This window comes from Myodes glareolus, chromosome 27 (genome assembly GCF_982192425.1).
Source record: "Myodes glareolus chromosome 27, mMyoGla1.1, whole genome shotgun sequence".
Lineage (NCBI taxonomy): Eukaryota > Metazoa > Chordata > Mammalia > Rodentia > Cricetidae > Myodes > Myodes glareolus.
The window spans coordinates 3,267,487-3,284,755 of NC_142052.1; the positions used below are offsets into that span (position 1 = coordinate 3,267,487).

General features: G+C 39.6%; 1 protein-coding gene across 8 annotated transcripts in view; it reads right to left on the bottom strand.

Annotated features, from left to right (window-relative positions):
• The window catches only part of Magi2 (membrane associated guanylate kinase, WW and PDZ domain containing 2), a 1,336,576-nt gene that overhangs the window by 330,619 nt on the left and 988,688 nt on the right, over positions 1–17,269 (bottom strand). For all 8 annotated transcript variants that reach the window (XM_085684178.2, XM_085684177.2, XM_085684176.2 and 5 more), the window contains one exon: positions 6,356–6,413. In XM_085684178.2, the coding sequence (XP_085540304.2) occupies positions 6,356–6,413 (58 nt within the window). The remainder of the gene's footprint in view (positions 1–6,355; positions 6,414–17,269) is intronic.

Below are 17,269 nucleotides of genomic sequence, written 5' to 3' on the forward strand. Positions count from 1 at the left end.
GTATCTGGACAATTAGAAACTGAAACAGTACTATCAAGCATCCAGACAATTAGAAACTGAAACAGTAATGTCCAGCATCCAGACAATTAGAACTGAAAAAGTAACATTCAGTATCCAGACAATTAGAAACTGAAACAGTAATGTCTAGTATCCAGACAATTAGAAATGGAAACAGTACTATCCAGTATCCAGACAACTAGAAACTGAAACAGTAACGTCCAGTATCCAGACAACTAGAAACTGAAACAGTAACATCTAGTATTCAGACAATTAGAAACTGAGACAGTAACGTCCAGCATTCAGACAATTAGAAAGCAAGATTTTTAAGCGCATTCTTTGCTTATTTCTAACTGGGCATGTTTGATATGTGTACTTTAAAGAAAAGCTTTAAGCTAGGAAATTCTTTTCCCCTTGGAAAATTTAGAAAATGACTCAGGAGAGCAGCGTTCATATGATGGGATTTTCAGATAAAATCTTCTCAAGCCACTTTCCATGTCCCTACATCGTGACAAATGCTCACCAGAAAGTGGGCGCACTTCCCCCTAGCACTCAGCTCTCCCTGACGATATCGGGCAGCCCTTTCAGCAACTGCATGCAAATCATGTCCTAGAGCAGCAGATGTGTGTGTGTGAGACATCATGTGAAAAGCTTTTCAGACCTTAGCATGAAAATCACATCTGTCAGTCCCCGCGACGATTTTAAATGTCGTTCTATGGCTGACTTCTTTTTCTGTGCCAGGGGAGGCAGCCTGCAGGAAAGCCATCCCCGGAAACTGTGTCTTCTGGATTAGCTGCTTAAGCAAATTGTGCAACTGCCATTAAAACCAGAATGTACCTAGAAGACATTATTTCACAAAAGAGGTGAGAAATCCACATTTGTACAAAAGTCACAGTTGTTCAGCGTCACGGTTTGCACTTTTTGCATTAATTTTTTCCTTTCCTTTATGAACGGTGACAGTTACATTGCTGGTTAGCAGCTTCCGGACTTTCTAATACACCGCTAAGTGTGGTACTAGCGTGGATTTGGTGTCGATCAGGAAAACCTGACTTTACTTCTTTTGGCTGGCATTTAGAATAGAGCTCAGTCTACTGTCTGACTTGCAGATGACATGAGATGTGATGTTGAGTAGGGCCCGCTGTACCACACAGTTCTGTGTGCTGTGAACAAGCGCCCCACACTCCCTGACCTGGCCCCATAATGCCAGGGGCTTTTTCTTCTGGTTTGGGTCTTGCTTCCAGTTTCTATATTGCTTGGGAACCCTCTTCACAGTATTGGGCGTGGATCTGGTGGCTCACAATGCTCATTTCACAGGGCTGGGTAGAGAGCATGGCCTTCTAGCATTGAACATCTTGCTGTGGAATTGTTCTAGATCTAGAGGGAAATCATCACATTCTTGCCAGAGTCCCATCGTCCTAGGGTAGAGACTCAAAGGCTTGTATGGAGTATTATGGGTTGTACGTGTGAAATTTCTGAGAGGCATTATTCGCAAGAATCTGGAGTCTGGGCCCTTCAGCCGAACCGCCTCTGCCCACATTTTAGCCCCAGGGTCAATGGTGTGTGCTTCCTAGGGAGTCAGCCTCTTTCGAAAAGGTTTTCTCAGCTGTGACCTGGAGGCCATGTGCTTTGTCATAAGTGCAGAGGGTGGTAAGTGTGGTAGAGAAACCCAGTTCACGGCACACACTGTATACTGAACAGACAGTAATTATTCTGTGTGTATGTATGTATGTATGTATGTATGTACGTATGTATGTATGTACGTATGTATGTACGTACGCATGTATGCATGTACGGACGTATGTATGTATGTATGTGTGTATGTACATATGTATGTGTGTGTACGTACGTATGTATGTACGTACGTACGTATGCATGTATGTGTGTACGTGTGTATGTATGTATGTACGTATGTATGTATGTGTGTATGTATGTATGTGTGTACGTATGTATGTATGTGTGTGTATGTATGTATGTGTGTGTACGTACGTATGTATGTATGTACGTACGTACGTATGTATGTACGTATGTATGTATGTATGTACGTATGTATGTATGGGATGATAATGATAATGAAGAGGAGGACTTCTTACTCCTGGCTCTTGGATACAATATACCCACAATATTCAAAAATCAATTTACTCAGGACGAAAAATTAGACCATCCTGGGTAAGTAGAGAGGTTAAACCCTGTGTGGTCTAGGCTTTGCAGCATCCGAGCTGTCCAAACATACTTTGCTATTGATTGCTGGAATTCCTTTCTGCCTGGCCACGTTGTTTGGCAGGAACATGTGTGTAAGTGCAGTGGGGCTAAAGGCCCAGCACTGGTCTCAAGCTGCCGTTCCTGGCGAGGGCAGCATCCACTGTGCAGCTTCTACCCTGGGCTGTTGCTGGCCTGGATGAAGAGTCACTGATTGCTCCGGTGTCCGTCCCTCTAGTGTCTAGGGATGTAGGTTGCGTTTTTAACTTAAACAACGGGACAAGGCAGATGCTTTTCATTACTTTGTAACCAGTACTTATAACTGCATAAATAGATGTATGATTAGTCATAAAAAAGTGGGAACACTACAAAAAAATCACTCCCCACTGCCACCAATGCCATTAGCAGCATTAGCGAGCCAATATTTTCTTGGGCATAAATTTACAAAGATTTATAACGATAACTTTGTCTTTATTAGTTTTATTTTTGAGAATATAATTTAATTACAACATTTCTATCTTTCCTTTCCTTCCCTCAAACCCCCTGCTATTCCCCTCTCCACTCTCTTCAAATTCATGACCCCTTACTTCACTTTTTGCTATCACAAGCTTATATGTACACTCCTAAATAGAACCAGCTCAGTCTGTATATTGTTCCTTGTATGTATGTTTTCAGGGCTGACCATTTGATAACCCTGCTTTTAAAAATTAATTAAATCCATGATTGTAAAAATGCTTACATCAATGTTATCTCTGCAATTATGAATGGTCTATTAATGTAAGGAGTGTGTGTGGTGGTGGTGTAGACTAGACCTAGAACCTTGTACATGCTTGGCCAACCCTCTAGTACAGGATGAAACCTCAAAATGGTTTATTTTATTATTTATATCTGTACTAGAAAAGTTGATAAGTTAACTTGGACTAGAAATGGATTGCTTTTCTGCATAAAATTCCACAAGAAGGTACATGACATCCCCCCCCCCCACAGAAAAGTCAGAATATGCACCAAAAGTGCCCCTGGCCTCTGTTTGTATTTCTGCTTGATAAGTTTCAGGAGCAGGACTGCTTTCAGAGCCAAAATGCACCTGTGCCAATGGCAGCGTAGTGGAGATGATACACAGTTGAAAAAAATCATGTAAATAGATATATTCTAATAAAACTATATGATGAATTCTCTGTTTTGATGGAAGACATTTCTTCAGGCAGCACACACACACACACACACACATACACACATACACACACACACATACACACATACACACACACATACACACACATACAAACACACATACACACATACACACACACACATACACACACACATCACACACACACAATTTTCTCTTTCATTTATATATATCCTATGTTAAGATGTACATATATACAATAACCTGAGATATTAAAATATGTTGCTCAATTTTGAAGAACATATTTGATTATTTTCCACTTAATATTACCTGCTTTGTCTCAATTGTCTGCTTGGCCAGACATACGTAGTAGCTGGTGCTGGTACTCTCTGGAGTTGGGTAATAGCAAAGCTATGAAAAATAGCACAGCTCCGTCTACCCGAGGGAAGTTCAGCTACTTTGACTCTCTAGCTGACCTGAAATCACTTGAAACCTAGCGTTACCGGACTCATTTTTCTGGCAGTGGACAAATATGATTGTACTCTGGACAGGTTTTTAACAGTGACCGTGATACACGGAAGATGAAGCAGAGAAATAGAAGAGCATAACTTAATTAAAAACCAGGAAGAAGCCATTCAGAGTAAAAACTTAACAGGGTTTCTTTTTAGGGTTGTAGACCTATGCAAGTCAATGGCTGACTCTTAGTCTACCCTCTGCCGCCTTCCCATGAACGTCAGCAATGGCTGACTCTTAGTCTACTCTCTGCCGCCTTCCCGTGCGGATCAGGTAGGTAGAAACAGCTTTCCAATGTGTGCTTGCTTATCATAGTCCTGATAAATGACTAGGGCAAGGAAAGGGGCTCGAGTTAAATGCTGTCTGCACACTGGGAATTGATTTTAAAGCTCGTGAAGACAGATGTGAAGACACAATGTGAAGAGTTAGAAGAAGGCAGGGGGGCAGCAGACCAGGACTTGCGCACTGGACCTGGCCTGTGTTCTCGCCTCTTTGTAGATAACACATGGTGGTAGAGCCCCTTACACATGCAAATGACAGCAAATATCTGTTACCTGGATCATTATGAAGTTTGCCAGCACTGGGACCAAGGGGAAGGTTGTTGTTCATTGATGTCATGGGGCAATGTATTACAAGAGATGGCATGTCACACAACTCAGTCCTGTGTCATTCTATGGAAACACGCTTGACTTCAGATGCTCCATGCGGAGGCATGCTGTGGCTCGATTAGTGAATGAAGACAATTTAGTTTTTCCATATAAAGTTATTGTTATTGTTCTCTCGAGGTCTGTGAAGAATTTTGATGGGGATTGCTTTGAATCTATAGATTGCTTTGATTCTACTGCACAGACTGGCTTTTTGGGAGCCCAGTCTGTTTGGATGCACACCTTCCTAGACCCGGATGGAATGAGCGCCTTGGACTTTTCACAGGGCAGGGCACCCTGACTTCTTTTAGGACTGGAGAGGGAGAGGGAAGGAGAGTGGGGGCAGTGGGAGGAAAATGGGAGGATGGGAGGAGGTGTAAATTTTTAATACATACATAAATAAATAAATGACAATTTAGGAGGGGTGAGTACAGAGATCAGTGGTAGAGTATTTTCCTAGATGTGAAAATCCATAGGTTTGGTCCTGAGTGTGGCAAACAAACACAAACCAGCATTCAAGCGAGGACTTAGTCTACTCAGTATACTGTCAAATTTATTAGGGATAAAATTTTATTACTATCAAAACAAGTATCTTCATCAATTATTAGTTTAATACGACTCAGAGTTCGTGCAGGTATTTACAAATAATTTTTCCCCCTCTTTTTCAGCCTGTCTCTCTTCTTTGCAGTCAGACATACTTTATGCATTTATCTTACCTTTTCTAATGGTTGAGTGTCCACACACGAGAGGGTAAACACTATTATCAGAAGAGTGCTTATAGCAAATGAGCTGAATTCACCTCGGCCAGGAGTAATGATGAACTCTGGAGCCGAACCCGGGGCTTCTCCAGAGGAGCATGGGTGGGGTCAAAGTCATTGAGACAAGCGCTCATGCAGGATGAACTCAGGGCAGTGGGGTTCGCAGGGCCCACTCATCTGAATAGCTGCAGCACCAAGACGGGCTTGACACCTAGCCAAAGCCAGTAACTGCTTGGATGCTATCACAAAGCAGTTTAGTAAGAGGCCCTTGGCATCCTTATTATTACCGTACATGGCTTATGATGAGAGGAAAAAGAATTCAGTCTTGATAAACACTGTGAAAGGCATTGGTTTTGCAAACACTGGACTCCTAGGGTAGTCTTGTATATAGGCTTGGCAGTCCTCCCAAACAACATTAGGAATACCATACGATGGAAAGAGTTAGCCATTCTCTATCAGAAGAGAATGTAATCAAAAGCAAATTACACGATTAATGTTAGAGAAATATGAATATCATTCTATTTTCTTAAGAAAAAATATGTGTGTAAGAAGTTAATCATTGGTAGAGTCTCTAGTCTGAGTTAAACAATATGTAGATGGAGATAGTTCATACTAGGACTAGAAAGAGATGCAGCAACCAATATGGAACATAAAAGCCAGGGTACTGGAATAACACTGCAGCTATATGTGGGGTTCTAATGAGAAAGCACCCAGACTTTTTCTTTTCCTTCAATGGGAAGGCAGGCCGGATTAGGTTAGCCGAATCTGAAATCTGGTATAGAAGAACATCTCTTTGCACAAACAGGCAGCTCCCAACATTTTGATTTCCAAATGAAAGGCATTCACTTCAGTGTCTTTGATTATCACTCATTCAGAGGACAGTGTGGAACACACTTCTTAAATTGATGTTTCAGAACCATGAGTCAAAGGAAAGGAATGGCCCATCATCAGCCAGCTGCAGAATCAGGCAGTAGCTAGCCATGCCCCCAGAGTCTTCAGCTCGCAGTTAGATGAAAAGGGAATTGAAGGGGCTGTTAGCCACACATGCTCAATAAAGAAAATGCTAACACAATCTCACGACACATTAGTACAGGTTAATATCACGCTTAGAGACTTACTCAACATAGTAAGTGCCATATATGGGATCATCGATTTTTTCCCAGCCATATGGAAGCTCTGAAAAATAAAAAGTTATTTCTTTCAGTAAGTAAAGAATAGATATCACAATTTTCTAATAAAAAGTAATATAGTTTAATTGTTCATCGATTAAAAATATGGTCTTCCAAGCAGAATAAAATGAATAAAACCAATAGGGGTTATCCCAAATTTCAGACACATTGTGGGAGCTGTAAATAGCACTGACTCGAAAACTGGTAGTTAAACCCGAATCTCTCTTCCCTACAGATTTCCTGCTGGGTTGGGCTATTTACTCCTGCCAAGTATGAGGCTCGCACCTCATCATGTTCCTATGGTCTAGCTCGGTACAGAAGGCAAACGTTTTCCTCAGAGTAGATGATGCTCTAGCTCGGTACAGAAGGCAAACGGCTCAGAGTAGATGCCGCTCTCTTATTTATTTGTGTTGTAAAAGGAGCATTTTGGAATAAATACCATATTTTCAGAATACATTTCTGAGGGTAGCAAATTGTGGTGACTGACACAAAGATGTTGCACATTCTCAATTGACCGGGGTAGCAGCAGGCTGGGCCATTCCCGCTACACGGGTCAGAATTTGGATACTGCCAGGATTCTTACTGGATACAATTTTTTTTTAATTTATTTACTTTTAAAAAGAAAGTCTAAAATTTCCAATGTACTTTTCTTGAGAATATTTCTAATTCTCTAAGCTTAATTTTAGTACATGCACATTGAGAATATCAATAGCTATATAATTCTTGTTACTGTCAAAAACATGCTGTTTAAAACAAAGGCTTTACTGTTTAACTCTGCTTGCCACATTCCCCGAGGCTTCGTAAGAAAGTCTGGCAAAGAACATTTATTTTTCTTGCTAAACACTAATTATATATGTGTAATTTGAGAGCCAATTTATGCATTTGCATGCCTATATAGTACATTAAGAGACATTTAACAGTGTTATTGCAGTAACATATATTGTGATGAACCAAGCAAAGTTATTGGAAAAAATAGAATTACAGGTAATCCTGCTACACATAAATAACCACTGTGAATATTTTGTATTTTGTTGAGCACATTTCAAATTGCTCTACACTTATGGGCAAATTTTTAATTAAAGCACTTATTATCATATAGCTTGATATATTATTTGACAAAGTATCAACAGTATGAACATTATTGCAGGATTTAAATATCACAGAATAGCAGTTTGCAGCCATCTACTATTGACCGTGATGAACTTCTTATAATACGCACCATCTGGGCATGACACACTACCAACTAAACCCTTTATTGCTTTTCTATTGAATATATTAGCAACGATAAATTCTTGGAGGTAGAATGTTGGATTAGAGGATCTGTGATCTTTTGTGTTTATTTTATTTTTTGAAATTAAAAGATAATTTTGTCATTTCTGTCATCCCCTCTCCCCTCCCATCCCTCTCACATATACTCACCTTCTCTCTCACAGTCCTTGCCCCTGGCCCCTGTTTCCCCACTGCTGTTACATACATAACAAACACTTTAATGTTACCTGTGCACTTCCTGTACCCGAGGAAAACGGGGCAGAAAAATCGCAAGAGACAGAGGAGTAAAAAGTCTGCTCTGTAACATTGTGTCTCCTAGAAATATCGGGGGATCTACACTCACGACGTCGCAATAACATGACTGCCCAAACAGGATGTGGGCAAGAATGACACCAAACGACGTGCCAGCATGGGAGGGGAATCCCATGGTCGCCAACCCTAGACGACAAGCTACAGGACCACAAGGAATCCTGAAGGCAGGAGAAATGGTCCTCCCCAGGGACGAGAGCTCCAGCTGCTTTCCCAGAACCAACTGGATGTTGCTAGCTTGCCACCTTCCCATTTACAGGAGTGCAAATTCATAGTCTCAGTGGGAACATATGCATGATGATTGTGCCTTTAAATTAATCACAGATTCATGATTTCTCGCTCCCAACTCTTAGGGATCTATAGATTTAGGAATTCAAACTTTGTGTGGGTTTAGAAGGCTGACCCGACTCTACTGTTTTTTGACATTTCAAGTAGAGCTTCAAGTCAGTGCGTGAGGAGTGTACAGCCAAGTGTGATCCGCATGGAAGGAAACATAGAGGATCAACAATACACAGGTCTTCATCAAGTACCCAAAGCTAATGGAGACTCTGCTTATTAAAAATTCTTCCCTTGATGATACTTACCCAGTGTCTTTTAGAAGCAACTAAAGCAGAAGAATAAATACAGGGCAGGATGGTATCGTGGGCATTTGCTACTTATGAGGCTCGACGTACAAATCCACATTTCTAACATGTTTAATATTCTGATAGGTATATAAGAGCGTGGAGAAGCATTTCATAATGAAACTTCTAAGCGACCTTTCATCTCATAGACCACCCCTTCCACTTGTTTCTTATCTCTGGCTCCTTTGCAGGTAAGTCACTTGTTCTAACTGGAGCCTGTTAGAATCATTGGTTATCTCTGTCGAATTTACAATGGAAAAGGTCCTGGGAACAATTTGCTATACATGCTTTTACTTGCCACCTTGATTTCTCAGAATTTAGGAAGAATCCGTTTTGCTCTTCCTAAGATGCTGATTTGTTTACTTGCTTCTTATTTCCAAAGAAAATTATTTAAGAATTCATGATAAAATAAAATTTTGTTATAAACATATATATATATACATTAAAATTATCTATTCGTGATTTGGGTTCATACTTTGGGATGGAATATTACAGTATGGCCAACTCTCTATTACGAAAACCTGTCCCTGGCTTCATTTTAAATACTCGCAGAGTTGGCAGACAAATAACAGCATATATATAACAATAACAAATATATTCATTGTTTCACTTGTGAAGGTAGTAGACAGGTATAGAATATTTCACGACCATGTTTAAACATAAACTTATGTTTAAAAAGATAAGCATGTGTGTATACAAATGTATGAATGCGTTTGTGTATATAAAGGCGTATGTATGTGTATGTGTGTGGGTGTGTGTATGACATGGAACAAGCCAGAGTGTTGTGATGTTTTACTATCTGTACATTTTGTACAACATTTCAGACTAAGCATGTCTACATCTCCAAATATTTGCTATTTATTGTGGTGAAATGCTCAAAATCTTCTAGCCTTAAAAATACTGGGTAAAGGATTACCAACTGTGATTGCTCTGTTCTGGAACAGCACGGGAGAAATCCTCAGTTTTCGAAAGGCACCATGGTTGTTATTGACAGAGCTTTTGTTTTTGAAAGAGCGAGAATGATCTGAGGTCGGACGCTAATGAACAATCACAACATCCACATGTAAAAAGAAGCAAAACTTAGATCACGGCTAAAGAGCACATAACTAGATGGTGGAAAGTTAAGAATTACTTTTCATTGTTTAAAAAAAAATCTAGTTATTTAAAGTTGAATAGGCTCAAAAAAACTAATTATGTCCTCCTAAATTAAGCTAACAAATCAGAAAAGGAATTTCTAATATCGCACTGTTTACCCAGCCAGGAAAGCAGGCACTCGGGGGCTCCAGGGCCCTGAACCATTTAGAACACTGTATTCAGCGGCACCTGACAGTTCTGGGATGATTAAGGTCACACTGACCAAAGAGCACAGACTCCACAAAGCGGAGGAATAAACATTTGCGGTCAGCAAGGTTAATGCAGAATGAAGAACTGTTTTAATTGAGATTTTCTTCAGGCCATGAAATCGTGATGCAAACTTGGTGATTAGATGTTTCAACCCTGCAAAATCTGTATGGATGTCTAAGTTCATCTGTGGTTAGTCGTCAACTTTTTATAGTGGGAACAGCATCGGAAGATCACTTGGGCATTCATTCCTGCGTGGGGGAACAGAATGGGAAGATCACATGGGAATTCAATCCTGCGTGGGAGAACAGCATTGGAAGGATCACACGGGCATTCATTCCTGTGTGGGGGAACAGGATCGGAAGATTAAATGTGCATCCCTTCTTGTATGAATGCTGCCAGTCACTACTTTTCTTTATTTTTCTCTAACTTAAAATTCATTTTATTACATTTGGAGACTTTTTCCCATATCACCAATAGATATTTCATTAATTTATATTTTATTTAATTTTTTATATGATATGTTTTGATCATAATCCCCCCCCCAAAACCAAACTGCTCTGTCCCATTTTTAAAAAACTGTTTTAGGTCCATTTTGATTACAGAGAATAGACACATCTATGCTAGAGCAAAAAATCAAAACAAACCAACAAAAAAGAAAACAAAAACCAGCTTTTGGGTTACATAAGGAATATTTATAGACTGTCCAAAGATGGCCTACCTTATGAGAGTGAGATGCGTATATAAGATGCGTATATGAACTTATTTTAGGGTTTCTTAGGAAAGATCCGCTTTGTCTGTCTTGCACCATTGTTCTTTTGAACTGTGGTTCAACTTCATGCAGTCTGCATATAATCATGCAATAATCCTTTCTTCTCATGTCTGACTGGCCATCTCTGCTGGCTCATCTTGAGTTGTGTCTGCGTTTGGTGGCTTTGGTGTGGCTATTGCCTTTTGGCCTCTTTCTCAATCTATATTCCATATTCCTAAAGAAGTTATTCATCTGGTTGATCTTTTTTTTTTCCAAAGCAGACTCAAATTATTTGGCTGACTCTTCAGTCAGTATTTTGATACCAGAAACCAAGGAGGATACAATATGACCTCTGTAATTTTTTTCCTAAATTGAATAACTTCATTTGGATCATAAGAAGAAAATTTGCAATAGCACATAGAGGAATAGATACTACACAAAACCACAAGCCAGTGTTGTTCAACAGTGTGTGGGCCATCTAAAGGAAGGCAGACTGAGGCACTGTCCAGAGTAAAGGACCTCAAAGACATGATTAACAAAAGAATTTTGCAATATGGGTTGGATCTTGGACAAGAAAAAGGACAAGATTCAAGTGAAGTTTTTATATTAGTTTGATACTCTGCCTGTTATTTTATGGTTTCAGTAACTGTACTTGGGAAAATGGTATTAGGGAAAGTGAGAAGAACAATATGCCATTTTCAATATAATTTTTAAAAACCAACATTAGTTATCATTCCACCATTTCTGAGAAAAATTTGCTACTGTTGGTTTGCCTTCCACGTCACCCTCACCCTTGACCCAGCTCTCCTCCGTTTTCTGTCTGTCTGTTTTCATATCAAATGTGTTCTTTTTTTCTTTTTTGAAATTCATAGTAATGACCAACGGGAAACATTGGAAAAAGATATTTCATTTATTCTCACTACTGATTATATGACATCCACTTAGCAATGTTTTATCAGATGCTGAAATCATAGGGTATATTTGGATGGATAATATCAGATTTTCTCCAGTACTTGAGGTTAAATCTAGGGCCTCACATGTGCTAGGTAAGATATCTACCATTGAGCTCACGGGTCCAGCCCTAGCATTTAAATGTCCAGTGTTTAAGTAAAATGAGACTGTGGGTAGTTTAAACTTATATTCCTTGTGTATACTATATTCTTTTTTAAAAAGATTTATTTATTTATTATGTATACAGCATTCTGTGCATGGATGTCTGCAGGTCAGAAGAAGGCACCAGACCCCATTACAGATGGTTGTGAGCCACCATGTGGTTGCTGGGAATTGAACTCAGGACCTTTGGAAGAGAAGCAGCCAGTGCTCTTAACCTCTGAGCCATCTCTCCAGCCCCAACATGTATACTATGTTCTTTAACAGGCAATTTGAAGAATGTGAATTAATTTTGTTTTTCCGTCTTTTAAAAATTCTATCACCCCATGCTCTTTTTAAATAGAAAAATATTAAGTACAACCACTTTGTGCTGCTTGTAGAAGATTCAGGCTTGAGAGCAGGAATGCAAATTCTACACGGACACTTGAACTTTTCCTGTGAGGCAGATTGGTATGGCTGGGCTACTGTAGTTCACGAAGGGCATGTGGAGGTCCACTCTGGTGGGCAACCTGGTTTCCCCTCCAAAGCCAAGAAGGCAAGCAGATTGGAAATGAGATATTGGACATGAGAATAGGGATCAGAATGAGGGACATTTCCTTCAACCCTACATTGTTTTCATTGATCTTGTTTCCTATTGTTTTTCAAATTGAAGTTCTTGTTAGATTGCATTTTAGAGGTACAACAATATTATAGTAAGAAAGGAGAAATTGGTATTCTTCGGTTGAGAAATATGACATATAGGCCATGCTTCTATTAAAAGATGCGGCCTTCAATATTTTATGTTTTTGAGTATATATTAGAAAATATAATGACACTCTCCTGGAAAACTCTTGCAGAAGTAACTGCTGGACATTTTAGGCATTCTCACTGTGACTTTTAAAAATGAATCATTTATTGTTTGAAAATTTATAGATGCATAAAAACATTTTGATCAAATATCCCACTGATCTCTTCCTCCCAATCCCCGCCCCTTTTCATTCCCAAGCACATGTTCTCTGGCTTCATTGTTTTTATCCCACTGAGCCAAATTAGTGCTGCCAATATGCGCGTGGGTGTAGAGTCGTCCACTGTCACGTGAGCTGCTTATCAGAGGCCACGTCCCTGAAGAGAACTGGCTTTCTCTTCCCCAGTAGCCACCAGGTGAATCTTTAGAGAGATTTCTTTGGAAGGTGGATCCGGTGGGCTAGCTAACTGGGTAATAACACTAGCTGCTTAAGTGTTATGAGTGTGTTCCAATCCCCAGCATCCATTTTCCTTTTCATAAGAGAATGTATATACTAGTGATAAGCTAACCTAGACTAGTTTCCCAACATAGAAATTGCAAGAAAAACCAACTTTTATACCTCTATTTCATTCGACCTGGAAAACAAACAACTTAGTTGAAACTAAAAATCCTAACAGCTAAATAGGAGAATACGGTCCCTTTCTGTTGTGTTCTGTTGCCTTGCGCTCTGATATTCCTGTACAGAGGAGCAGCATCATGGCATCACCATGGGAACACAGGCTGGGAAGCATCCTCAGGAATGTGGTGTAGCGCATGGACGATTTTAGACCTAGTAAAGAAGAGCTGCCTGGACCATGCTTTATAGTGGGACTATTTAATTCATGTTATCATATAGCTTTAATATGAGTTTTTGATTCCTACAGCATGCTAATGAACTTTAACCATACTGACCACAGTCAACTACAGGTTTCTTGTTGGTAATCAACACCCTCATGCCGGAAGTTCTAAATAATACTTTGCTTAGGGATGGACCACATGTGTGTGACGGTGACCCCACAGGATTACATCACAGACTTGGGGTGTTTGCTGTTGCTTTTGTCAGTCCACTCTGTGACGGGCATGACGATGAAGTTCCTTGGGCACTTGTCTACCAGAATAAACCCTACGAGATTCACTGATACTTGACTATAAATTAGTGTCATAGCATATGCTACCAAATCTGAAAAGACATATGTATGATTGCCTTGGCAGGCATTAGTGTATGAGCAATTATGTGTGCAGTAATAGTGTGGGTATTTACTCCTTTCTACCTGGCACAAAAAAAAAGATGCCAAATCCAGCTGTGCAGTTCTAACAAGTCTGACGGACCTCCTGGGATGGTGGCAATAAATGGCAGCAGGGAAGTGTAGCACAATAAAGATTCTGCCTGGTTTAGATGTGGCCATATTTGGCGTAGGTGTGCAGGCTTCATTAGAAAGCCGAGGAGCGAGGAAATCAGGTGGGATATGTCTTTTGTTCTTAAAGCATTGTAGAGTGCTTGTGGCTATAGAGAAAGGATTGGAAAGAATCTATGTGCTCAGGGTTCAGAACACACAATTCTATTTCCCTGCTTATCGTCCTTAAATCTATATTAATTCAACCTTCTCACTCTTTGTCAGTGGAATTCACTTCTGACAGCTTTCTGAAACGTTCTTGGTTTCTCACTGCGGAGCCTGACATCTAATTTGAGCTGTAAGTAGCTAACCAGAGTAACACAGCTATTCATAACCCACATGGCAATGAAATTAGGGGAAATAAACAACTCTAAGAGTTACAAGTTATGTTTAAGTAGGAACAGAAATGCCCCAGCCTGCTAAAGTCTCTTGGTCAGATAGGGAGTGAACTAGAAAGAGGTGTCAGGCAGGAGCTTGGGGTGGACTCAGATGGAAAGACAGAGAACGTCAGTCACAAGAGAAAAGTTCCCATCCTCACGTGGGGGAAACATAACCGATAGATTTGGTACGTCAAACCATAGCTTCCAGGGTCTTGGAATAAAGGGGTTTGGAAGTCCAGGGAATGAGTGGTGTAAATACTGGAAGGCAGCGTTGGAGGGAGGTGATGCTGGTGGCCTTGGAGACTTAGGATGGGATAGAACCACATGACTGCAGTTAACTGTCAGCTGAAATAAAAGATTAGGTCAGGAGAACCCGCTGTGAAAACTGTGCTCTACTAAAGGAACAGAAGGAGGTACTCCTGAGAAAAAGTGTAATCCGTCTGCTGGTCTGGGAATAAAAGACATCTGAAAAAAAAAACAGAAAATAGCAGATAGCATTCATATAATGTTTCTATAAAAGGTCAGAAATGAGAGTCAAAGGAATACATCCAATGAGACCTGGTCACTCTCCCTCACATGGAGGCAAAAACAGAAGCACGAATTGTAATAAGATGGTAAGGTATCCTGAACCAAGCTCATAAGAATACAAAACAAGGTACTGAACCAGATATTTAAACACTCTGAGCACAAATAGTTGAAGGCGCAATTGAGAGCGAAGAAGAATTTGTCAAAATGTTATTTTTGATGTTTTGGTTGTAAACCTAGCCTTTCTCAGCAAGAGAGCTTTCTAGCTCCAAAATATTATTGAAGAAAGCTCTGTGAAATAAAGGGTAAGTTACAAAGTGCCTGAGACAGAAGAGATTCAACTGAAATGTAACAAAGACCACTGAGAAAGAGCATGCAAAAGTCAAGAGAATGCAAACTGTGAGAGAAATAAAGAGGTGAAAAGAATTGATAAAATATCGATAGAGAAGACAAGCAAAGACAGTTCAGTGTGGAAAATGGGGCGACGAGAAGGAAAGATAGACAATGCTTAAAACAGATTCCATAAATCAAAAACTCTCCTCATTATCCTTGTCCTTATACATCTCTCTCCCCTGTCTCCCTCGGCTCAATAATTTATTGTTTTCAAGATTACCTCCCAGACACCTGCTTAGCTGAAAGAATACTTCAACTGAACATGACCTGAAGAAAGGTCTCAAGGCAACCATCCAATGCATTGGATTATAGATCTAGCCTTGTAACAGCCGAAAGAACAATGACAGAAATGTACATAAATGGTAGATGTCTAGAGACATACCATTTACCACATATCATATTTACATACACCACATGCCATTTACATATGCCATACAAAACTAATACGATTAAGAAAGAGACGTGAGGAAAAAGCTGACTGGCCAATGGCTTCACCGATCCATGCTTCAGCAACAGGTGGGAGTCTCAGCATATCAAAACAGCTGATAACCGATTGGATAAGGACTTATAAAAGAATACCAAGAGGAGGAAAAAAAATAAATGAGACAAGTTGCATAGAGATGTTTAACATAATATGACCAATAATCATAAGATCTGATAGACTTGAAACTAACAGGAATAGGTACAATTTACCTTTCTTGTTAGGATTTTCTAAATGACTCACAAAGAAAACACGACTCCATGCCGTAAAAGTGAAAGGGATTTAGAAACGGTAAAAATGAAAGGCTGGGCAAAGATACGTCAGGCAAACAAAAACCAAAAGTCCAGAGCAGATTGAATGAGATCTAAATGCTAGACATGCAAGATCACTGTCTTCTAACAAAAGGGTCTCCCTTCATATCAAAACGAGTTCTCTCTATCTGTGCACTCAGGACCCAGCAGGGGACTTCATGAAGCAGGATCTGCCATGGGGGTGATGAGAAACACACCGATCAGAAGCTGTTTCCTTTCAGTCAAAGACAGATACAATCAACAAATTACAAATAAAGCAGAACTCAAGCAATCTTTGTAAGATGTAGGGCAGATTTTGGGGGTATGGAGTGTCTTCCTCCTTCCCTTCCATCTACCCATGTCCAGCTTTATTCTCCAAAAGTGTGAAGTATACATTCTCTTCAAGCATGCATAGGATATTCTTCAAATATTCAGATTATATTCCAAAGCATCTTTAATGTTACAAAGAGAAATAATGCAATCAACACTCTCTGTAACACCATAAGAACCAGATATTGATATCAAAATCACAATTAAAGAAACTTTTACCTAGAAATTAAAAACTTGAAGAAAAAACAACTCTTGAAACAAAGAGAAAAGGTAAGATGAAGCTGAAGATTTTCTACAGGTGCGAGGGTGTAAATAGTAAATGTACACAGATACAATAAAATGTGTAGCTAGAGGAAATTTGATAGCATATATGGAAAATGGAAATAATGAAAGTAAATTTCTAATTTTAAAAGCTATACATATATACCACAGGAGCTGAAGATATGGCTCAGTGGTTATGAGCAGTTGTGGCTCTTCCAGTAGGCCTGGGTTCCATTTGCAGTACCCATAAAATGGCTCACTGCCATCCTTAACTCCAGTTTAAGGGATCTGGTACCCTCTTGTGGCCTTTGTGGGTACCAGTATACATACAGTGTACATATACACACACAAAGGCAAAACATTTATACACATAAAGTAAAAATAAATAAATCTTAAAGAAATCATCAACTACTCATCTCCTGCAGAATTGCCCTTGTGAAGTTTGTCCTGCCTGTTGAACTGTGTGTAGCATGGGGTGTCGTGTGTTCTCAGGACAAATGTGAAACAATGCATTTGCTCATTGGCTCGATTTAACTGCATCACATGGTCTATATAATCCTCAAACTTAGGTTCTATTTGATTTAACTGCATCACATGGTCTATATAATCCTCAAACTTCTGTTCTATTTGATTTTACTATATC